Source organism: Corella eumyota, chromosome 3, assembly GCF_963082875.1.
Source record: "Corella eumyota chromosome 3, kaCorEumy4.1, whole genome shotgun sequence".
Taxonomy (NCBI): Eukaryota; Metazoa; Chordata; class Ascidiacea; order Phlebobranchia; family Corellidae; genus Corella; species Corella eumyota.
The window spans coordinates 4,561,901-4,587,014 of record NC_137492.1 but is presented as its reverse complement, the minus strand read 5'-3'; the positions used below and the strand labels follow the sequence as shown (position 1 = coordinate 4,587,014).

General features: G+C 28.4%; 5 protein-coding genes across 5 annotated transcripts; 4 read left to right on the top strand and 1 right to left on the bottom strand.

Annotated features, from left to right (window-relative positions):
* The first annotated feature begins 209 nt into the window (after positions 1 to 209).
* Positions 210 to 4,616, top strand: LOC145745177 (uncharacterized). The gene is made up of 14 exons (XM_082563183.1): positions 210 to 385; positions 601 to 686; positions 856 to 994; positions 1,188 to 1,356; positions 1,742 to 1,989; positions 2,112 to 2,197; positions 2,279 to 2,412; positions 2,494 to 2,617; positions 2,684 to 2,778; positions 2,887 to 2,999; positions 3,207 to 3,323; positions 3,550 to 3,704; positions 3,774 to 3,895; positions 3,978 to 4,616. The coding sequence occupies exons 1-14, from the start codon at positions 210 to 212 to the stop codon at positions 4,266 to 4,268; spliced, it is 2,055 nt and encodes a 684-aa protein (XP_082419309.1). The 3' UTR covers positions 4,269 to 4,616.
* A 254-nt stretch (positions 4,617 to 4,870) lies between these two features.
* On the top strand, positions 4,871 to 7,697 carry LOC145746235 (RUN and FYVE domain-containing protein 2-like). The gene has a single exon (XM_082564470.1). The coding sequence runs from the start codon at positions 4,921 to 4,923 to the stop codon at positions 7,177 to 7,179; it is 2,259 nt and encodes a 752-aa protein (XP_082420596.1). The 5' UTR covers positions 4,871 to 4,920; the 3' UTR covers positions 7,180 to 7,697.
* Positions 7,698 to 7,701: 4 nt separating this feature from the next.
* LOC145746236 (uncharacterized) lies at positions 7,702 to 10,466 on the top strand. The gene is made up of 5 exons (XM_082564471.1): positions 7,702 to 8,326; positions 8,512 to 8,603; positions 8,833 to 8,934; positions 9,205 to 9,328; positions 9,603 to 10,466. Exons 1-5 carry the CDS (start codon positions 8,300 to 8,302, stop codon positions 9,861 to 9,863), a joined length of 606 nt encoding a protein of 201 aa, XP_082420597.1. The 5' UTR covers positions 7,702 to 8,299; the 3' UTR covers positions 9,864 to 10,466.
* A 6,695-nt stretch (positions 10,467 to 17,161) lies between these two features.
* LOC145744730 (protein phosphatase 1 regulatory subunit 3B-B-like) lies at positions 17,162 to 19,587 on the bottom strand. Its single transcript, XM_082562662.1, has 2 exons — positions 19,238 to 19,587; positions 17,162 to 18,878 (listed from the first exon to the last, which is right to left on the bottom strand). The coding sequence occupies exons 1-2, from the start codon at positions 19,272 to 19,274 to the stop codon at positions 17,845 to 17,847; spliced, it is 1,071 nt and encodes a 356-aa protein (XP_082418788.1). The 5' UTR covers positions 19,275 to 19,587; the 3' UTR covers positions 17,162 to 17,844.
* A 2,646-nt stretch (positions 19,588 to 22,233) lies between these two features.
* Positions 22,234 to 24,475, top strand: LOC145745325 (tetratricopeptide repeat protein 19, mitochondrial-like). Its single transcript, XM_082563362.1, has 8 exons — positions 22,234 to 22,342; positions 22,438 to 22,508; positions 22,599 to 22,681; positions 22,829 to 22,981; positions 23,100 to 23,307; positions 23,433 to 23,581; positions 23,804 to 23,960; positions 24,077 to 24,475. Exons 1-8 carry the CDS (start codon positions 22,278 to 22,280, stop codon positions 24,208 to 24,210), a joined length of 1,020 nt encoding a protein of 339 aa, XP_082419488.1. The 5' UTR covers positions 22,234 to 22,277; the 3' UTR covers positions 24,211 to 24,475.
* Positions 24,476 to 25,114: the final 639 nt, after the last annotated feature.

Sequence of the window (25,114 nt, the reverse complement as noted above, 5' to 3'; positions counted from 1 at the left end):
CCGCTAAATCTCTACGCATGAGTAGACAGCGTCGTTTTGTTGATTTTTAACACGTGTTTTTTTGCAAAATTTGTTGATTTACTACAAGTTAAACCTGTTATGCATTGCTAAGCTACTAGAACATTGGTAATTTTAAACCTTATTTAACATAGATAACTTGTTAGTTCAACGCGTTGACAACGCAATTTTAGTTCGTTTAATAGTAAATAATGTTAAAATTTGCTAAAAAATGTAATGTAAAATTACTGGGAATTAGCAAACGTCATTTAAGTCAGAATATAATCATACAAAATGAAGTAAAGAATGCAATTAACAGCAAACAGCCAGTCTTGGTTTTGGAAAGCACAATAATAACTCATGGAATGCCATATCCTGACAATTTAAGGTCTAATGTTATATTTTAAAAGAATTTAAAAAAAATTAAATATATATAAATTGTTTTTTTTAAATAATAACTTCTGTTTTGTTAATTGAAAACTTTTGACAATTTTTAAATTCTTTAATTTTTAATATGTTAGTAGTTATTTGCCAATGTTTGACAATAAAAAAAAATTCTAAATATATAATTATTTTAAAAAGAAATAATATTTGTAACATTAGGACTGCATTAGAAGTAGAAGAAATAGTAAAAGAAAATGATGTAACACCAGCTACTGTTGGAGTTATTAATGGAACGATTCATGTTGGTAATTATGTGCACTTTAAAATATTTTATATGTTATATATATATTATTTCTTTATATTTAATTTTTACTGTTTAAATATAATATTTACGGATACTGCTATTTAGGATATTGTCTAAATTACAAGTTAAGGTTTTTTTAAAAATTAAGCATGTAAATCTTTTTAATAAAGGTATAAACAAATCTAATCTTGAAATGCTAGCAAATAACAAGGACTCTGTTAAATTATCAAAAAGAGATTTACCGGTTGCTTTGTTAAATAAACAAACTGGTGGAACAACTGTTGCTGCTACAATGTGGATTGCTAACAAGTAATTTAATAAAAATTTAAATTGCAGATACTTAGTAAGATATCCAATTAAAAAGTTGCATATAAAGAGGTCATTAAAAACATATTCTGTAATTTTAAAATATATCGAATTTAGATTTTTCTAAAAACATGAAATTGGTGTAATTTTTTAAATAAGAAAGTAGAAATTCAAATTTTGTTATTGGGATTTTTAGATGTAACATAAAGTTGTTTGTGACTGGTGGTGTTGGGGGGGTTCACCAGAATGGAGAATCTACAATGGATGTCAGCGCAGATCTAAAAGAGTTGGGTCAAACCCCGGTTACTGTTGTTAGTGCTGGAGTGAAGTCTATACTAGACATCGAAAAAACATTGGAATATTTAGTAAAATTTTTTGTAACATTTTTAAAAATTTATTTGTAAAACATAAAGAATAAATATTGGGCTACTTGTAATTAAATTTGAATACATTTTGATTATAACAAATTATATATTTAAAAAAAAAACTTTACATAATTTACATATATCTCATGAAGTTGGTGGATGACATATATATTTACATTGTCCACAAAATATAACATTACTATTTGTGGTGCATGGGTAAATTATATCATGCACCAATGTTAGTTGCAAGTTCCGACCATATAACAACAATTAAAATGCCAACTATAGGGTGTCTATAGATAGGCTTTATTACTGCTCTACTAATATATATACTTATAAAAAGTCTTACAAAGCATAAAAATAAATTTAAAAAACAATTTTTAAGGAAACAGAAGGTGTTACTGTTGCTACATTCGGAAAACACAGAAATTTTCCAGCATTTTACACACCTGAAAGTGGATTTAAATCTCATGCCAATGTTCCATCTGCTTATAAGGCTGCAGAGCTTATGTATCTTCATAATAAGTTGGGTTTAAAAAATGGAATTTTAATCGCGGTCCCTATACCAAAAGAACACGCTGCCTCTGGTTTTGAGATCGAAACTACAATTCAAACAGCTTTAAAGGAATGCAGGTTTAGTTTTGAGCTCTTTAACTATAGTTTAGATTTTCTTTAAATTTAAAATTTTTTACAACCTTTGTTGTTTGATTATATCTTTTTTGCAAATATTTGCGAATATTTATTTACTTTTTTAGTTCTTTGTCCATAACTGGAAAAGAAGTAACACCATATGTGCTACAAAGAGTAAATGAATTAACCCAGGGAAAATCATTGCAATCAAGTAATTATTTTCATAAAATTATTTTAATCTAACACAAGATGTAATTTTTTTAATATTTTTTTTATTTTTTTCTACAAAAAGATATTGCTCTGATTAAAAACAACGCAACAGTCGGAGCACAAATTGCGAAGGAATATTCACTTCTTCAAAACAATTCAAGAATCAAGCAAAATGGATCTGTCAATTCAAATCAAAAATCAAACTTAAATCGAACTGTAAGTTATAAATGGATCTTGTATTAAACACTCCAGTTAAATCTTTACATCAATTTTTTAAATTGTTTTTATTTTACTAAGGTAGTTGTGGGAGGGTGTAATATTGATATTATCTCAAAATGTCAATCAAATATCATGCTAGGAGGACCATCTAATCCATCAATAATAACTCAATCATTTGGTGGTGTGGGCAAAAATATAGCAGGTAAAAGTCATCTTATGAATACAAAGGAGAAAAAACCTTGATAATATACTTATTTTATTTACTTAGAAGGGCTGTGGAGATTAGGCAATCACCCTTTAATGATATCTGCAGTCGGTGATGATTATAATGGAACTGCTATGCTAGGATACTTAAATGAGATGGTAAATAAACATGGAGTTTATTTGATTTCTATTTATTAAGATACAGAATTAATAAAACTTCACCAAATTTTTATTGCAATCTTAATACTCGTGTGTTTTATTGTGTAGAACTTAAATGGAATAGCAAAGTTGCCAAACCAGAGAACTGGTGTATATAATGCTGTGTTTAATAAGAATGGCGAAGTAAAAGTTGGGTCAGAAGATTCAGATATACATGATAGGTTGGTCACAGTTTACTAATTACTAGACTTTATACTTTAGTGTATTAAATTACCTTTTAATTTAAAACGATTATTTTAAAGTATTGCTTATGTCTTTATGTAATTTAGAAATGTTTAAATTAAAGTATTATCGATAAATAAAATATGTAGTTAATTTTTAATCTTAGAAACCTTTGTGTACTAACAATTTTTGGATTTTGTTTTTAGGATAAGTGAAGAAATGATTTTAAAATATGAAGAGGTAATAAAAAAAGCTCCAATAGTATGTGTGGATGCCAATATACCTGTTTTAACCATGCAGTTAATTTGTCAACTATGTGCAAGGTATGTAAAAGTCTTATTAAATTAAAAAATTGTTATATTATAATGATAGTTTTAATACTATATTTAAATTACATCTGTTATTTCAATTAAAAATATTAAGTTGTTTATTGACATTTTAATTAGTTCATTTATTTTTACTTTTTTTTTGAGATACAGTTTGTAATTTTTAGCCACAATATTTTAATACTATATTTTTGGCCACGATATTCCATTACTTTATTTTTAGCCACGATATTCCATTACTTTATGAACCTACTGGTGATTTCAAAGCAGATGTCGGTTACCGGGGAACTAAGAAGTTTAAAAACTCAATTACTTTTTGTACACCCAATCTTGATGAATTAAGAGTTTTATATCAATATCTTACTGGCAAAACCCCTGGTATGTTTTTGTTTATTCAGGCTTTTAACTATTAATTTAAGTACTAATTTGCATAACAATTTTTTTTAGATACAAACAAAGCTGACATTTCTTTAGACACAATTGCAAAGTTATGTTTGCCATTGTTGGAATCTACCAAATATGTATTAGCTACTCTGGGTGGCAATGGTGTGTTATTAGCATATAAAGAGGTATTTTTAAAAAATGTTAATTGGGTATTGTCAATTTCTAAATTATTTTTAAAGCTAAACTAATATTTTATTAATTTTATAGAACTCGGGTACAAAATTTGTGCATTATCCATTAACTTCACCTCCGGACTTTAAATGGATGAGAAATCCGATCGCCAATGTTTCTGGGGGAGGTGATTCTTTTGCTTCAGGATTTGCTCATGGTGTTGCTCATGGAAACACAATCGATAAATCAATCAAAATAGGAATTGCATTTTCTCAGATGTCATTACGATCTAGTGCAGCCATTAGTCAAGATATCTCTAATTTTGATTTTAATTCCTTAACAGATAAACACTGGGCAGGAAAAGTAATTAATATTACTGAAATATAAGATGTTAGTGTATAATTTGTGTATAGGATACTTGTTTTGATAAATCATTGTTTTGTTTTGAATACCTGTGCAATTTTAAATTGTAGTCAGTCTATTTTTCACAAGTTGAAGGACATTATGCAACTATTAGTTCGTACTAGTAGCAAAACAAATATAAATTTATGCAATTTATTAGTGGTACTATGTAGTTTTAATTTGTTTTTTCTTTACCCACTTAATAGTATATGCTTTGTCAATATTAAAGGATCTATATTCTTACTTGCTACACCATTTTATTTATACTTTATTTTTTCTAGTATAATGAATTGTATTCCTCTTGTATGTTTAATTCTTTGTATAGGTTGTTTAGATGGGTATGTATTTTTATATTAATAAGACATCTTTTTTGATTAAAAAGTAAGTTTGTAACCCTAATATTCTTTAAAAAAATAACAACTGTGTTAGTTTGTTATTTAGAATATTTCAGGGTATGTTTAAAGTAGTTTCTTATTGTTCAGACTAGTTAAAATAATATTATTAGTTATTGAGGATAACCCTAAAGGTGAATACAACAGATGGCGCGCTTACTTATGTTTGTGCTAAAACGAAAATGCAGAGTTGGTAGTTTTTTGGATTTTTGTAAAATAAAATTACATAGGCTTGGTGTTTTAAAATGTCTGACAAAGAAACAGATGACATAGTATTAAGTGAGGACATTGGTCCTAAATCACCCGACGTTCTTAAGGAAAGTGTTTTAGAATTTAAGCAAGAAAGTTATGACGAAACTTCGCAAATCACTGAAAAATTGGATTCATTTTCGGAAAACGTAAAAATGGATAATAACTGTAATAAAGATGACCCTATAGCTGTAGAAAATGACGCGCCTGCAGTTAACGATATTGTTTTCAATGGTAGTACAGAAATTAAATCGAATTTAAATGATGATTCAGACCAAAAGGCCGATAAAATATCAGATAAATCTGAAAAGATTAAAACTAGTGGTATTCCAGTACCGGCATTCTTTACATCTTCTTTTGAAAGTTTAAAATCTTTAGCAAGACAAACATCATCAAAAGAAGCAATGGTTACTTCACCAACTCAATCAATAGATGACAATTTAAATGAAGATCGAACAAGAAACATGAATGTCGAAAGACGCAATTTACTTAGCATGGCTAAACTAAGTGTAAAAGGTCTTATTGAGTCATCTTTAGCAGAAAACCATACTTTGGACAGTGATCATGAGCCTTTGCAGCAATTTTTTGTTATTATGGAATATGTGCTAAGACATGGGTTAAAGCCTCATAAAAACTTTTTCACTCAAAACAAATATTTTTGGCCGGCTTTAGAATTAATAGAAAAAGTAACTTCTGATGTTTTGGAGGTCAATGACAGTGTCAGAAGTCTTCCTGGAGTGAAGACCTACCTCGGCAAGGGAAGAGCATGGTTAAGACTTACGCTTATGCAGAAAAAAATGGCCGATTACTTTAAAATATTGGTTGAAAGCAAAAAGGTTTTAGCTGAATTTTATGAAGACAGTGCTATATTAATGAATGACGAAGCTACAGTTTTAACTGGCCATTTAGTTGGATTAAATTGTATTGATGCCAATTTGTGCATGAAAGAAAATGATTTGGATAATCAAAATACGGTGATTGATTACAGCTCGTTTATGAAAGATGGAAATAAATACCTATACTTTGAAGAGTCTGAAAATGATGCAGAGAAAAATGAAGACATGATTCAGAGCTTGTTAAATCAAAAGAATTATCTGGAGGAAAGAAATCGGCATCTAGAAACGGCGTGCAGTGAATTTCAGAAAAAATGTGATCAGCTTAAAGCTGACAACAAGGAAGTTTTGCAAAAACTCGATGCTTCTGAGATTGTTTCCGTTGCTTTGAAAGCAGAACAAGAAAAAATCTTGGCTGAAAAAATGGATCTTACTTTGTCGCATCAAAAAACTTTGGAGAATCGTGAAAAGGATTTGGATATGGAGCGAGAAACTTTACTGCAATCGCGAGCCGGCATTGACGACATGTGCAATCAACTTCAAAATCAACTAAAGCGTGAAACTCAGCTTCGGTTAGATACTGAGAAAGAATTAGAGCTTCAAATGTCTGTGAAACAGGAATTAGAAATGGCAATGAAGTTGCTAGAAAAGGATATCTACGACAAACAAGATGGTTTGATCACATTACGCGAACAGCTAGATAATGTTAAAGCAATCAACATGGATATCTACAATAAATTAGAGGTTAAAACTAAAATGGTTGAGGAAAAAGATAAGAAAATAGCAAAACTTGAGAAGGATAATCACAGCCATAAGCAAAGAAATGCAAATTTGACTTCACAATTATTAGAGGCAGATCGACAAACTGATGTTGCACGAGAGCAAGCCGATCGGTACAATCAACAATTAGATGACAACGAGAAAAAACGAGGAGTTTTAGTGACAAACTTGCATATTGAAAAAGAGTGGCGTGAAGCACTGCAGTCTAAAAACCAGCAGTGCGAAGAAAAACTTGTGCTTTGTGAGGAGAAATTACAGATTGCTGAATCACTTAAAGAAGAATTAAACAACGTGACGATGGATCGAAATAACTTAAGAGAAACATGTGAGGAACAGGAACAAACGATCCACGACTTGGCAGGGCATTTAGGTCAATCAAAACAAGATCTCGGCGATTTACAAGTTGTCCATAAAAGCCTGACTGGTAATATATGGGAATCTGATAAGGAAGTTAAGCACTGTTTCCAATGCCAGAAACAGTTCAGTTTGGCTCGCAGGAAGCACCACTGTCGAAATTGCGGGCAGATATTTTGTAACACTTGTAGTGATAACACAATGCCATTGGCCTCCTCTGCTAAACCTGTTAGAGTGTGCGACACCTGCCATACCACACTACTTCAAAACTTTTCTGCAGGAAGCTAAAGTTGATGTTGATTTGTTAATTAATTTTTATTATTGAATTGATTTAAAAGTTTTTGTTAACTCAAAGAAATGAAAACTTTAATGAATAAAGGTTTGGTGATTTTTGATTTAATTTAAAACCCACATTGCAATTTTAATTACTTTCAATTTAACTTTATAACTATGTTTTTTTAATGACAGAATGACTGCCTGTAAGTGGGATGGGTAAAAGTTTGTTTGTTTATTCTTTGTTTACTTTATGATAATTATTACTGTTGCTGTTATTTCTGTGCAATTCTGTTAAATAGATATTTTATTTTCATCTAATGTCGAACTGTAAAATTTTAATTTCAAGCAATTAAATTTGTGAATAAGTTTCTTTGTATAAGTTTATAGTATTATATATTTTTTTAAATACGGCTTACATAAAAAAATCATAACAATTGTTTACATTTTTAAATTCTTACCTTGATTGATTCTAAATACTGTTCAGTTTCAAGCCGTTTCAGTAAATTTATTCAATTTATTTTCATTCATAGGTGGTAGGGACTTTTTGAATTGATTTGGACCTTAATTGGTTAAAAAACGTCAGAAATGAGGATAACAAGGATTTTATTTGAAAGTATTAAAAAGTTCAAACACCGAACGGTGGAACATGCAGCGGCTCCTTTTCATCAGCCTACCACTACCCTGCTGGGTGTAATGAAAGACAAAGGCTCGATGTGGCTCTGTTGGCCATTCTTATATTTGTGTCATTACTTACAATACGAAAACGATGTCTACATGGTATCGGCGGTAAAATACAAAGTAAAACTTTACCCAGAGAAACCGAAAGTTCAAAGGCTTCGATTTTAAAAACTTTAGCTGGATTTTTTTCTTATTTTGTGTGCCTCTAAAATTTATCTTAAACTCAAAAAGCTGATTTTTTTATAGTTCATTATAACTAACCTCCGAAACAAATGTACTATTTATTTATTCTTTCTCTGTGTACAAAATTTGAAAAGTGGTTTTCTAAATTGTTATTGCTAAATTGTTTCTCGAGATAATACCAACCAAACTAAAAAACTGTTATGTTATAATGTGCTAGATATAGATTATTAAAGTCTGAATTATTTGTAAGTTTTGTGTATAAATTACAATCATGACAGATACTTCTGCAGCAGTTAAGGTATTTTAACTTTTACTTTTTTGAGTGTTTGTTTATTTATAATTTTATTATATATTTCATTTTAAATTTGTATTGCTTTAAAATCATTTTATTTTTTTTAAATTAGTTCGTTTTTGTTATTTGTTAAAGACAAAATACTATGTTTAAAATTTAGTCAAATTTTATCTTGATTTTGTGTTTTGTAGGTTAGTCAAATCTTCAAAACAGCGGGCGATGCATTTACCAGACTTGCCGAGCTGACAATGCAAATTAATACCCAAGTTGAAGCCCCACCTGGGTAAGAAATATACTTATTTTAAACCTGAGTTTATATTACCAAGTCTCAAAATATAAATGAATAAACTAGTGTTAACTATCGCCCCAATAAATTCCAAATTCAGAAAATAAAAAAATTATTTTAAATTCTGCTTTCTAATTTTAATCTAAAAATATTGCTTTTTAAAAAATAATTTTTAACAAGAATTTAAACAATTATGGTAACCAAAAATGACAAATTATGATGTTAGGGCAAAATGGAGTGAAGAAGAGATAGAAATGTTAAGGAATGCCGTTCAAATGTTTGGAAATGACTTAAACAGGATCAGTGAAGTTGTTAAAACAAGATCGTTGTAAGATTTTTAATAATAAATTGACTAGCACAATACACTCAATTTTGTGTAACTAATATTAAGTACATATATAGCTAAAAATTATTTTAACTATTTGAATTTATGTTTTTTTTCCTGTGCTATGGTCGACATTTTAATTGTCGAAATTTTGTTACAACTCTCAACTGATAATTGTTTGCAAAAATTCTCCTATGCACAACAATTATAGTTTATTAAATGACTCTTAACTCATCTAAAATTGCTTTAAAAACATTTTTTTAAATTTCCAAGGGGGCAACTCAAAAATGCAATCAAAAGAAAAATATATACTGAAGCAGGAATGCCGATGTTGAAGAAAACACATCAAAGTAGAAAAAGATTGAGCGAAAATGCTGTAGTGGAAACTGTACCTGCTGTAAGTTATATTTTATTAAAATAATAAGTTTATTTAGTATGCTCAAAAATAGAAAAGAATTAAATAAATTTTCCTTGAACTAATTGCATCATTTTTTTGCTTTTTTTTTGTCATTTTTATTTTTTTGGGGGGGTACTTATTTGGTTTAAAATAATCTTTTTTTTTAATTTTGCTTAACTTTATATCTATAATAATTAACTCAAATTTTAATGTATTTCCTGATGGCATTAATTCTAAAGTATTATATAACTTAAATTTTTTTTATCAAATGTAGGAAACCATTTCGTTTGACGACTTTACGAGCGACCTAGACACTAGTATACCAAACAAAAAACAAAAATTTGAAACAAGCACAAACGAGGCTCTAGTCGATGTCGAAAACTTGGACGAATCAAATTCCTCTCTCAAAAAATTAAATAATTTTATTAGCACTCAGCCAGCCCCAGAAAATAGAACAGTAGGTGGGGTAAGTGAGTTGTGTGTAAGTCACCCACCTCCATTACCCCCCTTTGATTTAGTATCAGACCCAAGTTAAAATTTTTTAGGAAGGGTAAATAAAAATTTTAGAAAAAAAGGGTTTTTGTGATTTTTTTGATATCACAATGTTTTGTTGCTGTTGGATTTGTGGTAGACATTTTTTTAGGATTTCAAAGATTTTTATTATCTTGGTTTAAATAATTCCATTACAAATTAATCTATCTACGCTGGTTGACGGACTCTTTAAATGGAAAGCAACTGGAAACATTCTACTTTTCTATGTTAAATCTTACTGGTAGTTGAGACAATAACCTTCATATGCTTGCATCTAGTTTCTAATTGCTGGAGACTGAGGTTTAACAAACGAACAGTTTTTAAACTTTGTTGGAGTAATATTATCTGGGTTTTTGTAAGCACTGCCATTAAGTTCTCGTTTGTGTTTTTATATTGTTATTGAAAAATAAAGTTTTTTTGTGGAATACATTTAATCTACCTCCAAGTTTTGTACTGGTGTGGATTTAATGGTCATTTTTAGCTTTGTAAAAGTAGTTTTTTTTGTTGTACTTTAAATTAAAGTTTAATATTTCTAGGTTTAAGCATTATTAAATTGAGAAAAAGTGTAGTCATCTTAGTTGATATATTTTAACGCGAATTTGTCGAACCGCTAGGTGGGGCTATAGAGCAACATGATAATTGCAGCTTAGGATCTGCCGTAAAAGATTTGCAACTGTTTGTCGCAAATGGACAACATATTGTTGTTTGTATTAACATTTATCTTAAACCATTTGTGGAATATTAATTGTATTATATGTTGAGTATTTTAGATTAGTTATATTTTCTGTAAAAGATTTATTTTGCTTGATTGAGTAAATTTAATTTTATAAGGTTGATAAAATTATTTTTACATACAGTTTCATTATCTACACCTAAAAATTTTACGATTATTTAATTTTGGAAAAAAAAACACTTTTTTAAAATTCAGGAAATTAACTTGTGTAATTATGAAATACATATGAGCGTTTATGGTATCATGTTCGCACTCGTCTGACTCTATTTATAAGTGTACTTTAACGTGGTAAACAAAATACCAAAGCGCTACAGTTCCCTATTCAACCCAACGACAAATGCTCCAAAGTAGAGATACTACGTCACAGCGATCTTCAGGGGCGTGGTCACGTGACCAGGTACGTGCGAGGCTGGATGCGAAAAATGGCTTCGGTTTATCGTAATTAAAGCGGTCGCTTTTATTTTTGTTCGACCGGTAATTTAATGACCGCGGTTTGTGTGGTCACGTACACTAGATACACAATAACATTTACCTAGCGTTGTTGTTTGTGATACAAGGGTATCATATGAGCCAGTAGCATTGTTTGCAAAGTTGTCTGTTGTGCTTGGGTTGTATGTATTGTTTGACTTTAATAAACACAAAGCAAGTTTGCAACATATTTGTCGCCCTTTTACAGCATAAATAAAAACATGTTTGTACCCTTACGTTTTTGAATCAAGTTTTAAATTAAAATTTCATGTATTTGTTAAAAACTAGTTTAATTGCCTAATAAAGATTTTTTCTATTTTCATTTTTTGTTTAGGAATTGTTTAAGCTAATATTTAATATTGGCGTTGGTTTATTAGAATTGTTGTCGTTAAGAACGTGTGGAATATTCCATTAAATTATACTTGACAATGATTGGTCAATTTTAGGGGCGTGTATTCAAACAGGTAGTACTTTGTTAGTGTATCGAATCCACATACAAAATTTAACATAAAATTAAATGTTTTATTTTAAAACATCAAGTAATATCCGTTGTAACATAAATGCATTTATAAATTAATTTGATGTATTGGGTTATTGTTTAAAAGTAATACCTTTTTTTAAAAAACTAGCTTGAAAGCATGGACACATATTGGAAGCGCGTGATTTCCAATGTTATTTTTTCCTGTTTAAACCTTATTGCAGGATGTTTTCTTATGCTGCTAATCTGCAAAAACAATCCTATGGTAATAAGCAAATGTGTTTTTACCCTTTACTCTACTTTTCTGCTTCCTTTATCCCCCCAAAAATATAATATCAATGCATTCAAAAATTTAGGCATTCAAAAATTAAAGAAGTCGAGTTTTCCTTTTTTGTTGTATTTTTTGTTATTGAAAAATAATTGCCTAATTTGTCAAAAAAATTGCTGCCTAAAATTTGAATAATTTGCAAAATCAAAGTCGTTGGCAGTCTATAAAAAGTTTTGCTGGCTGAAGAAATAATAATTTGGCTGTGGTCTTAACAGTCATTTGAGTTTAATGATACACGATTGGACGCATTTCTGTCTTTCAAAAATGTTTTTTGTAATTAATTAAATAAAATTTGAATAAACAAAAAAAAAATTGGCACGACATTTTTTTAAATTTGGTATTTGTTTTTTTTTACGGTTTTACTAAAAACCTTACTGCAATATTGCTACCAAATTGCTGCATTTCATTGCAAGGAGTATTAACATTTAATTTGACTTCATGTTTGTAAATATAAGATAAGGTGTATTGCAAAACCCTAAATTCGCAGACGTTGTTGCGAAATTCGCACAACTTATTTCAAAATCGTTCATTGCTGCGCCGTCTGCTCGGAACTCTCGTCTGCTCTCCACGTGACTAAACCGAGAGAGATCACGCGCTCGCAGCATGACCACAATTTCCTAACAGGAGAGAGTTGAAGTGAGGGTATGTGGGTAACAGTAAACTTCACCGTCGGCAGATTTCAAGTTTTTTATGAGCTTGGTACACACAGTATTTGATTCATAAACATTTTGTCTTACTTTTATTTAAAGTTTGTTTTAGTTGCAGCCGCTTGTTTGCAAAAAATATCTCAAAGAAGGCCGCTTATTATTTACCCTGTCAAAATTTAGTTTTTAAGATAATAAATAATTAATCAAAAATTGTCTGATTATCGATTTTTCTTGTGTAAATAAATTTAACTAAAACTGTTTTTGCAATTTATTAAAATTTGAAGCTAAATGATTCACCATTAGTTAGGTTAAAATCGATTTAAATGCGTGACCTTGATTATTCAAGCCATTTTTAGCAGCTCTAAAGTACATTATTCAATTGATTTAATATTACATTTCGATATAATGTCAATTTAAGCAATCGTTGCGTATTTACTGACGTTTTTATTTGATCAAGTACATCCTTAAATGCATTATTTATTGATTCCTTTACATTTAAAAGGGTTTAAAATAAATTAAAAGGACTGTAAGGGAAATAAGCCTAGCATTTAAATTTTTGATTGACCTTTAAAATATATACAATTTTTTTATTTTAAAAATGTTTGTTTTTTTGTGAATTAAAATATCAAAACTTTAATGAAAAAAAGGCCCCACCTCAATTTAAAGTCTAAGTTCAATCTTGTTCATGTTTATATACCATGACAAGTACATAAGATTAAGATAAGGAAATGTATTCATATTTCTAAATTCCATAATATCAATCATTAACAGGTTTCTTAACATTTCTTGGCTTTTTTGGAAATTCTTATTTAAACAAACCATACGTTTAAAGGCCTAGGCAGTGGAATTACAAATTAAAACAAAAAATGTTTTAAATGTGATATTGTTACTTAAACCCATTAAAATTTAATAAAATTCCAAACAACTTTTAATTGAAAAACGATTTTTAATTTTTTGCTTTATTTTAAAAATTCAAAAAATTATTTTAAAAATTTCATTTTAATAAAATGAAATTCAAATCCCTTTAATAGCGAAACGTAATTTTTGTAACCCTTTAAAGACTAGTAAATACATGTTAGGCTGTTGTAACTTAACACAAAATGTGCCACCCGCTTTAAAGGGTCAGTTTCGACTTTTGTTGGGAAGTTTACTGGTTATTTATAGTTCTTAAAACATTGAATACCATCTTGTTCCTTTAGTACCTTAAATTTTAATTATACACCAAAAAAAATTTCGAAACTATTTTTTTTCAAAAAAAATAAATTTTAAAACGATTGAGGCTAGATGGGCGTTATCTTATACACTCAAGTAATTTTTAAGTAATATAAATTATGTTAAATAATTATTTATTATATATTATTTAATGCTTTTAGCATGTACTTGAAAGCCAGGCAAAATGTAGTGTCGTGTTTTTAAACTTAATTTTGGATTATTGCATATTTGGAAAGGTGCCTCTGGCATATACTAAGTAATCTGACATGGAATCAATATTGGTTTCTGTTGAGCAATTATACGCAGTGAGCTTTAAATTTTAAAGTTTCTAGTAAATTTACACGTATTAAGATAAACATCACGTCGACGTATTTAAAATACTAACATTTTTTGACATTTCAATACTGGCAATTAAAAAACTAAGGGTTATAATTAAAAGTGTAAACAAATATTTAAAAATGTTTTCTAAAATAACTTTTTTAAACAATTAAAAGTGTGATTTTTTAAAGACAATACAGTACCGTTTAAACAAAGGAAAAACAATTGCGAATTCGTTTTGTTTTAAAAATAAACGAACAAAAAAAACAGCTATTTGAATTTGTCACAATACCCTTTGACGTACAAAGAAAGATCAATTAACCATAGAAAAAAAAACGATTTTGTTTTTGCAGAAATATCAATGTCACCTTCTAATACACGTTCTATTCTAAATAATTAAATTTTTTACATTGCATATATTGCCAAAGCGTAAAAAATACACATTTAATTTAATTTGATTATTTGGTTCTTATGTTGTTGAATTTTTTAATTTCAAGATGTTAAGTAAATGCATTCTAATTAACGTTTTCGTAACGTTTTTTGTTATTAATAGAAAAAACAATAACAAAATTAATCGTAAACAGTTCTCTAAAACAGCTCAATTAAAAAATCTTCGTCATAACATCAAAAATGAAAGCGTGATATTATAAGCCGGATTCTAAACCTCCGGCCCTGTATAAGACTTTATACGAAAACTACTATGTTACCATTGTTTGTAAACATGGAAATTCGCGCCGGAAGCACTTTTTAAAAAAAATTTTTTTTTAAATTTTATTTTTAAAATTTTAGATAAAAATTTGTTTATTTAAAAAGTTAATTATGTACAATATTTTTTAATGACTTTTAATATAAACTGCTAAATTTGAGTTACAAAATTTTAAATTAGAAATAGGCGGCTAATTAAAAACTTTTTTTATAAATACACGAAATGTTTTGACACATTTAAAAAATAAAGGGGTAATGTATATATAGCGAAATGTACGAAAATTATTATTTTTCGATTTCCTATTTTAGTTATCTTTATTAAAAAAAATCAATTTTTAATAAGATTTTTATGACATATTTTTCTCATATCATAAATCCTTTATTGAAGTTGTCATACCAATTATACTTAGCCATCAAATCATATTCAATTGATTTAAGATCCATCTGAACTATTAGCATTAATAAGATAAGTGTTATATGGCTGTCGTCGGTTTTAGAGCTCCATTGACAATAACGTTATAACTTTATGACTATGTTCCAAAAATAAAAACTTAAATCATGGTGGTTATAGCATTAACTTATATAGAAGGGTTTATTTTAAGAAAATGTATAATTATAAAACTTCTTTATTTAATTTTTTTTTGTATTAAGGTTTACATTTAAATAGAGCATAATTAATTTAAAATTGTAGAAAAAACATAGGCTAATATTACCACTAAAAGCAATATTTATTTTACACTGTAGTAAAAATAAAAGTAAAAACACTATTAGCCCTTTGTGATTGGTAGAATTTGTTATTTTTTGCATTATATTTTGGCTCGTTTTGCAAATAACATTAGTAATATAGTTGCTGTCAATGTTATTTCCTATTACGATGAAGTATAGCTCTACCCGTGCCGTGACTTAATTAGCTGCTGTTTTGAATAGGAAAAGCAGTTACATAAAATACTCTAAAAATCACACTACTGGTTTTGATAGCATGTTTTTAAAATTAGGACCACGACTATTTCTGTAGCTACATTTTTTTGTAGAATATTTTACTTAAAAAAGAAAGTTTTACGTAAAAACGTGTACTTTAATATTGACTCCTCGGGCGAAAGGGCGGTATGTTTTATGTGTATCTTAATTAGGTTTAAACGTAAATGCACTTATAACATGTCAGATATTGCTTAGATATGAACGTTTTTTAAAACACGATTTTTAATATATGTTCGTGCCTAAAAAAATGTAATAATTGCTTCATGTCATTAGTATTTAATTGGAATTACATAATTTTTACTCATACATATTTTTTTCATGATTTTTTTTGGCAGATACACCCCTTTTTGCATAATTTTTTATTTGTTTGTTTTTGTATTAAAGTCACGATATTTTTTTATCATCTTGCAATTTTTTCCAGCGGGATATGACTGAAATTAAAACTTGCAAAATTTATGACCTTATAAAATCATATCGAAATTTTAATCGTGTTCTGTCATAAAAAAAAAACATTTAAATGAAGTTTAAAAAAAAAATTTTTTAAATTTTGACTTTGGAAATTTTTTTTTAATTTGCATTTTTTATTATTTAAAAAAAATATTAAAATTAAATTTTTTGCTAAATTTTAAAAAGTTAGTAATTTCTAAAATTGTAATATATTCTTGTTTAAAATAGATGATATGTGACAACGTTTTAAAGGTATTCAATAACCGGTTTCACTCGTTTTTCAGTTCAAACATTCACTTGTCTGACCTTCTAACCTAATATAAACTTTCAGACGTTAATTACTACTTATACAGAATTCCATTGTAGCAGGCAAGCGCTATAAAAATTCGGGAAACGGTTAATTAGATTGGCGGCATGACGATTTGAGTCAAATTAAAATTTCACGCCTTTAAATTTAAGGCTAGTTGGTTGCAAAAATTGGTGTATTTTGTCTATAAGCAAAAACGTATTGAAGTAAAATCATATGGCTTTAGTATTGATTTTTGGGGTATTTAAACGGGTTGTTATTTTATTTATTGTACTGTTTTGACTAGTAACTTTTAAAATAAGTAATTTGGCAGTAATTAAAAAAAATGTAAACCTTTTAAATACAATTAAACTATTTAGAATTCACACATTGCTTAAACACTATTAAACACGGCGCGAAAAAAATAAAACAATAGGCGTTTCGCAACATAATTTTGCTAAAACAAAAGACTCGAATATACGTATTCGATTTAGTATACTGTCGGCCTTTGTGTAATAATTGAAACTTAATATTAAATAAACAGTTTTAAATCGAAAATAACCTTAATCCTCTGTTTGTTTGGTTTTAATTCTTGACTTTGCTGATAACATTTTTGATTGTTGTTTAGTTTTGGGACTTGCTGTTTAATTAGACTTATTTGAAATCCTAGTTTTTTGTTTGCTCTTGAAAAACACAAATTAATTAACACTTTTGAAAAATTGTATTAAAGTTGACGTTTACAATTCAAGGTACAGTGTCACAAAGATAATATTTCGAAACAAAAAAAATAACGAAGAAAAAATTGAAATGCCAAAGGCTTTAACATTTATTATATATTTGTATCTCTAAAACTAACAAGAAAAAATTAAGTGTGAAAAAAATTACAAGATGAACAATATTGCAAAAGCGTTACTAAAGTAACAAATTGGACGTTTTTGTAAGCATGCCATGGAAAACACAAAGCAAGTTTTTTGTTCACGAAAAAGTAGATGTTTAAACAAAACACAGTTTGGCACGATAAGGCACATTTAGTACACAAGCAAAAACCATGTCATTTTTTGACAATGGCATTCGTGGACAGTATGTATCAAAAAACATAATTTCTTTTAAACTGTCACAGCAGATTAATTTTAAAAATAGGTCAACTTTAAACTTTTGTGTCGAAAGTTTAAGGCAAAAAAATTCTCATTAAAAACAAATCGAGTAACTGTGCAAGACCATATTTGATGTACAGTGTCTTATACATATTTTAAAGTGACATTGCAACATTAGCACGCGTTTAAATGGCAAACCCGTTGACTTTTTTTACTGCATTTTAAAATTGGCACAAAAAACACTTGAAAAAAAATTTGAATTTCGAAAACATTTTGAATTTTTTTTTTGGTTTAATAAAATGGACTGTTACCGTCCCAAGTCGACCAGGAGCGTAACTCTGGGGAAGGTACGGGTTGAAAAAGTGGGGTAGTTTGGGGGTTAGTGGGGATAGCCCGAGCCTGGGTACCTGTTTTACTCATCATATGCGTAGATGATGTAACAACATAGTTTTTACCTTCGTTGTTATCCCAAAATTCGCCATTGTCCAATTTAAATTGAATACAAAACTCAATGCTACCTGGTGATTGGGAAGTAGTTTTAAGAAAGTCAATTTGAAATTGAAAAGTGTCAACGGTACCGCTTTCATAAGCATTTTTAACATAAGAACAAGGGTAGTCCGTAAATGATTTCCAATTGTCATACGACACCCTGACATTGACCGATTTCTCATACGAAATGTTTTTAACCTTAACAGTACCAACTAAGGCCTGGCCCTCTTTTACAAGTGCATTTTCCAGGCAGACCATATTCTTTTCAACTCTTGCTTTAAAAGCAACATAGTCTGATACCGGTTGCTTGAATTTCAGCATAAAATCCGGCTCTTTTTCTTCGGCAGGCTTTTCTGAGCTTGGGGAAGAGAGGTTTAGGTTTTTAACCATGTTCCTAATTAATTCCCCCGAGGACAAACACCTAGGTGGCTCATTCGTTGATTCGGTTAAATACTTAATCAAAGTTAATGAATACCCTTGGGTGTCTGCGAAAGTAACTCTTTTTTCCTTCGCTACTATTTTTTTCGTCACCCCTTCATCAATATTTAAATTAAGCTGGGTTTTCGATTTGCTACGGATTGCATTCACCTCTTGAAGCAATTTAAGACACGGTTTTAATACTTTTTTCTTTGGTTGTTGTGGCTTTGGAAAGACCATGTGCGTAGTGGGGGCCATTTTTAAGGTTCGGTTAGGAAAATATGTCCTTGTACGACTTTGAATTGAATAATATGTAGTTTGATATGAAAAGGGTGGGCTTACACCATATAAGTATGAAACATCAGCTGACATGCTCTGTACTTTGCAAGATTTTTCACTATCAAGTCCACAAATAACACCTAAAAAAAATAATAATAAGGATTACTTAAAGAGAATTATATTCATATTTAACCAAAAATTTTAATTGGAAAATAAATTATAAAATAACATAACATTGCCAATATAGTTCTGTGTATTATATTACATAAAAATATATTTTTAAATAGTCATTCTATATAAAAGAAGAATCTAATCAAAGCTTACAATTATGATAAATTGAACATTAAAAGGTTAAATTAATGATTGATGGTGACTTGTTTATAAATATGACTTACGGCCTGCTTAAAACTTGACCCACTTAAATAAAAGGAAATTTAAAGGACCAAATTTTCTTAAAAGGAATTATATATAAACGGAATTCCTTAGCAAGTGTACGTACCTCTCTCGAATAAATCTGGTTGTGTTAAAACGGTCATAAAGAAGTATAAAAAATCACGAGCAGTAAACCTTGAATTCGGAAAATATGAAAACAAAAACCTTAATAATTATATACACCTGGCATTCAAGCTTAAGTTTACCAAAAATATTTGATTTATCTGTAGAAAAAATCAAATGATTAGATAAAATTCGTCGAAAACTTAGCAGCAAATCATCTTATCTAGCTGTCTTGGGTTATATATTTTAATCCTTCTTGCCCTTGGCTACTCTTGACTCATTTCCTAAAGATTGATTCGGTTTTTCCATAATGAATACAATTAAATAAGTTTTAATAAACATTTACATACTGCTCGGCTTTCCCACTGACACATTTTTAAACTAACTTACGCAATTTTCCAACACACCAACTTAATATGGGATAAAACGAGAGAGCGTGTGACGTAGGAAAGAAATAACACGACACTCTCATGTCACGTTAGCGATCATGCGCTTAGAGCCGGCAAAGCGGTGTCGATCATGCTTCGAGCGCGTGTTGCTTGAGAAGTAGTTCATTGTTTATACTGGCGCATGGCTATAGCAGCATGCTGTACACATGATCTAAATGCCTTAACCGGTGATTTCATTTCTTATTACAGTTAAAATGCGTGGCTGTTAATCGATTTGAGGGCTACGCAATCATATCTAAGAAACTAACTTACCAGTTGCGTGTGAATAACAACTTTTCGTCGACACTGCAAAATGATGTTTAGTGTTTTGTGTTTTGAATAACAAAAATATTTGTGTATGCATAATACCCATTAAGGCATGTTAATAAAATATTAAGAAAATACAATAAATGCACAGTTTTACCGCTTTTCTAATTACATAACAATTAATTTTTCTGGCATACAAAAAGGGCCTTTTATAAATTTTGTAATATTCGTGTCTGATTGCATTATAATTTGTTTTCGTCGAAAATATCATTCTTATAGGGTGTTACGTCAGCTTTTTCGAAACTAAAACACGTTCTTAGGAAAAGAGGAAATTTACACACCCGAATTAAGACCATTATGACCTAGATATATATTACCAAAATAAACGGCAATTTACAGTCTTTTAAACTTATTTTAACAGCAGTTTAACATAAAATTGTCTAAAACTTGATTATTTTTTCTGCCAAGGCAAAAGTAATTGCTAAACTGGCCTAGTGAACCCCAATAAAAGTAAATTACTGTTAAGACAAAGTCATAAAACTGCTTCCACTTTGCTTATTACAAGGTTGAGTCAAGTTTAACTTAAGTTTTTTTATTAATATAAAAACAATCTTAAGCGTTTATTTAAAAACTTAAAATTTAATCTGCAATTTCATTATTAAAGATTTAAACCAATATAATGCCTAATCAGATTTAAAACTAATTTAATTATGTCACATTAAGGTTGCAGGCTACTTCACAACTTAAAAAATAAAGTGGCAATGAATGGATATCCGTATTAATAAAAAGGATTTTAGTAAGTTAGTTTTAATTAGCAATATAATAACGGTAAAACCGTCCACTGCATTAAATGTACATACATACTTTACAAAAAAAGACAACTTAAAAAACTTTACGAAATTATTTTTGAAAATATCAAAAATAAAAAAATTTGCAAAAATGTCGCTTTTGGTATGTATTCGCATTTGACGTTTCAATTAGATAAAAGGATTGACAGACCAATTTGGATTGTCAATAGCGTTCAAGTTGACATATATATATAGACGCAAAACAGCTACAGACGAATCAATTTAAATAGGTTTGACGCAATTGCTATATTTATTCTTAGATAAGAAGCAATTAAATATATTTGTTTTGTCTAACCTGCACAACTTAACTAATACGAAATTATATAAAATCGCGTCCAGTTAAAAACAGTTACAACAACAATTTTTTTAGCAACTTGATATATATGGACAACTTTGTAGCTTAAACATAAATAAAAAATTGCTACTCCGACTAAGTTTTAATTTGTTTTGGCAGTTTTGGATCATATTGACTTTGTTGTATTGTCAGTTAATTGAACCTGCTAAATGGTTTTTGGAATGATTACCGATAGCACCTAACCCAAGGTCTTTTACGGTGATCGAACGCAGGACCTCACGTCGTAAAACCAAACCACTAAAAACCGCTTTATCTTTTAAACAACGCCGTCGGTTATTCTGAACGAATGCTGAGTATTGATTTTTGAAGATTACTTGACCGCACACAATTTTACACACAGCTGAATTTGACTTGAAATAATTTAACTCACATCTGGATTCAACTGGTAGATTTTTTAAATGTAGTTTTGTATTTTTGGCAAGGTATTAAATGCATATGACAGTTATTACAAAATGACATAAACAAAAATGTAAAAAATATAAATTTGTTTGTAAAAATGAAAAACAAGTTAATTTTTTTTAAATTTTTTTTTAACTTATTTATTTTTTGTTGACAAAATGTTTCTGTGTTTTTAAACAAAAGTTGTCCAACATTTAGGTTTGGACATATGAGTATATAAGTTGTATAGTTTTTATGCGATCTTCGTTTAAAATGATCTTTCTCCTAGCCTACTAACGTTTTAAAATTTGCTCATTACTGTCAACTAGCGAGCATATTTATGATATAAATTAGACTCTTTAAACAATTTATCTAGGAATTTGTTAATTTTTACTTAACTAAACACCTAACATTGCTAACGTTTTTTTATAACTTATTTTCAATAAATTTATATGCATGTAATCTTTACTAAAACAATATCTATGCTAAAACGCGTGTTACTTGCATTCAGCATGTTTAGTTGATTGCTGTAAATGTACACAAACATTATTTAAAAATTACTAATATTATAATATTAAGTTAAAATAGTTTAGTTATTTTATTGCTTTTTTACAAAAATAAAAATATTGACAGAAAATATTATTTGGCAACACTGGTTACACTTGAATAACCTTGCACGTTACAATAACATAAACACGTTTTTTATTTTTGTAAACAATAATTTTTATATATTTTGTTATTATTAAGATAAAACATATTATTAAAAAGATGTTTAGAGCTGGACTTATATTTTTAATAAGGAATTTTGAAGTACGAAATATTTGTACAAAAAGGTAAAACAGTTTATAAAATTATTGTTTAAAAATTATTTAATACAGTCAGATAGTACTTTATTTTGTAGATAATTTATGGACTTTTTTATTTTTAGGAAATCAAATTCTTGTAAACTCTTGTTCCAAAAATGTTTTAATTTTGCAACAAAGAAAAAGAGTTTTTCAGGTAAATCAATTTTTTTCTTTTTTAGTAAAACTTATTTTATTAGCCCACTTACTGCTGGTGTGAAAAAAAATGTTTGTAATATTTTTTTAGGTTATCAATTATGTTTGTTATCTGTTGTTGCTTTAAAAACAACTAATGAAGATAGAATAGAACAATCAATAAAAAAAGGAAAGGTTAAACAACATTTTTATAAAATTTTAAATTTAAATTTATTAATAAAAATAAAAATTTAAAAGTTCTTTTAAAATACAGAATTTTTATATATTAATTTTAAACACTTAAATTTCTGTTTTTTATTTTATTTTTTGTAAAAATATTAGATTTCTTTATCACGAAAAGAATCACCTGCGATAGTAGAAGGTCATTTTATTAATGCACTCCATATTGCGATAGAAAATAAGGATAGAAAAGTTATTGCAAATATACAGGACCTTTTAGCTAATTTGGCGTTGCAAACAAATCAGCTTGATAAAGTAAGAGTTAACAATTTGGTTGAATAATCTTACTTTGGGTTTAGTAATGTACTTTTAAATGTTGTATGATGCAAAAAAGTTCTAAACTAATGTACTTTTATTTAATTTTATAAAAAAGGCAGAAAAGTTATTCCGAAATGTACTTCAAAATTTGATTTCAACTGGTACAAAAGAAACAGATAATTCCATTGTCGAAATATCATTGAAATTAGCAAGTATTTATGCCCAAAAGGGCCAACAAGAATTGGCCAGAACTGGCTATGAATGGTGTATTGGAATTGCCAGGCAAAATATTAAAGATAAAAAAGAGGATTTTAACGACAAAGGTATGCAGTTTCCTAATCTAATTTAAAAAAGATGTTCTTAAAAGTACCGAATTTAATTTAAGTACAAATTTTTAATGAATAACACAAATATTGCAAATCTTTATTTTTTTGTTTATTTTTTTTAGATTATATTAACAGCTTAGCGATTCTTGGTATGATTCTTGATTCATATGGTCGATATCTAAGCGATATTAATAAACACCAACAGGCGCTAGCGTGCACTTTGGAGGCACTCGGAATTTGCGAAAAGTTGTTTGGAGAAAATGATTCAAGGGTAAAAAAAATTTTATTTTATATTAAAAAAAAAAATAATTGGTGTTGAATTTTTTTTGGTTTCGATTTTGATTATTTGCTTTTTGCTTCACACTTAAAAAAAAACTTTTTTGTCGATTTGATTCTATTTTAACAAGAGTTTTATTTTTTTAATTTTGAAATACTAAAACAATAATTTATATTCAGGTTTACATTTGTTTTAATACAAAACATTTTATTTTAGACTTTAGTATTGTATAATGATATTTCAACAATTAAATTAAACATGGGAGAAATAAAGGAGGCACTTGCTTACGCATTAAAGTCAGTTGAAAGAAGCTCAGACCCAGAAGACAAAGCTGTGTTTCTTGCCAATTTATCTCAAATTTATATAAAACTTGGTAAGAAAATTTTGTTTTTTTTATTTGTGTAAAAAATTTTTTTTTTATATTTACATATTTATTTTATATATTGTAATTTTTCAAGTGATATTTTTATTTATTTATAATTTTTGAAGGGGATAAAGAAAATGCAATTCAAACTTTTAAGGAATCTTTAATTGAAGTTTCAAAGACTAGCGACCAAGATTTAAAGGAAAAAATCGCATCTTTAATTCACCATATACCCCAAGACAATAAAAACAAAACTTAAACCTTTCTAAGCAAATAAAGTATTTATATATTACTAATTGTTTTTTTTTTTAATTAATTAGAAAAACCATTTTTGAAAAATAGTCATTTAATATATGCAAAATTTAAGACGTAAGGTTATAACAAGAATTGGTCGTCAAGTACATATTTTTATAACTTTATTAACTCGAAGTACGCTTAATTTTACTCCTCTTCAATATTCCTAAGAGCACTTGAGTGTATTATTTATAGTAATCTCAAGTTGTCTGTTTATTGTCATTATTCAAAATTCGCCAGCCAATACGATCCTATTTACTGACTACGTTGATTGTTATTGCAAGTTTAAAATTTTCAGTAGCCTACAGAAGTGTTTTGCGTCTGTAAATCATCTTTTTAAAACATTTTCTTAAAATATATGTAGACAATGCTAGCTAACATTGGTTTAGGTTAATATTTTACTTTAACGTATTAAAGAAAAGGTTGGTAGTGCAGTGCATGTTTGGTTAAAAGACAAGATTGTTGGGGCAAATAAAGAACATAAAGTGTTTATCGAAATTTATTTTAAGTAACCCATTGCCAAATCTCCAAAAGATGTTTACGTAATTCTTAATCTACTTGACTTGAAATCTAATATAACAGAGATACTTTGATAATTTAGACTTTTTTTGACCTATTTGCAAAACTCCTGTTGCGCAAAGAAAAAAACTCTTTCAAAACCACTTAGGTAGAAATAAAATAACAAATTTAATCCAGGTCTTAGCACAAATAAACCCAGCTTTAACACTTATGAATTTAAATACAACTTAGAGTTTAGTCATAGCAATTTTGTCTATAAAAAGTGTTATGCTTTTTGTGGTGTTTTGGTGGACCAATTTTATTTCATTTTTACCGTAGCTTAAGTTGTGTCTTTAGGCTATAATTAAAGG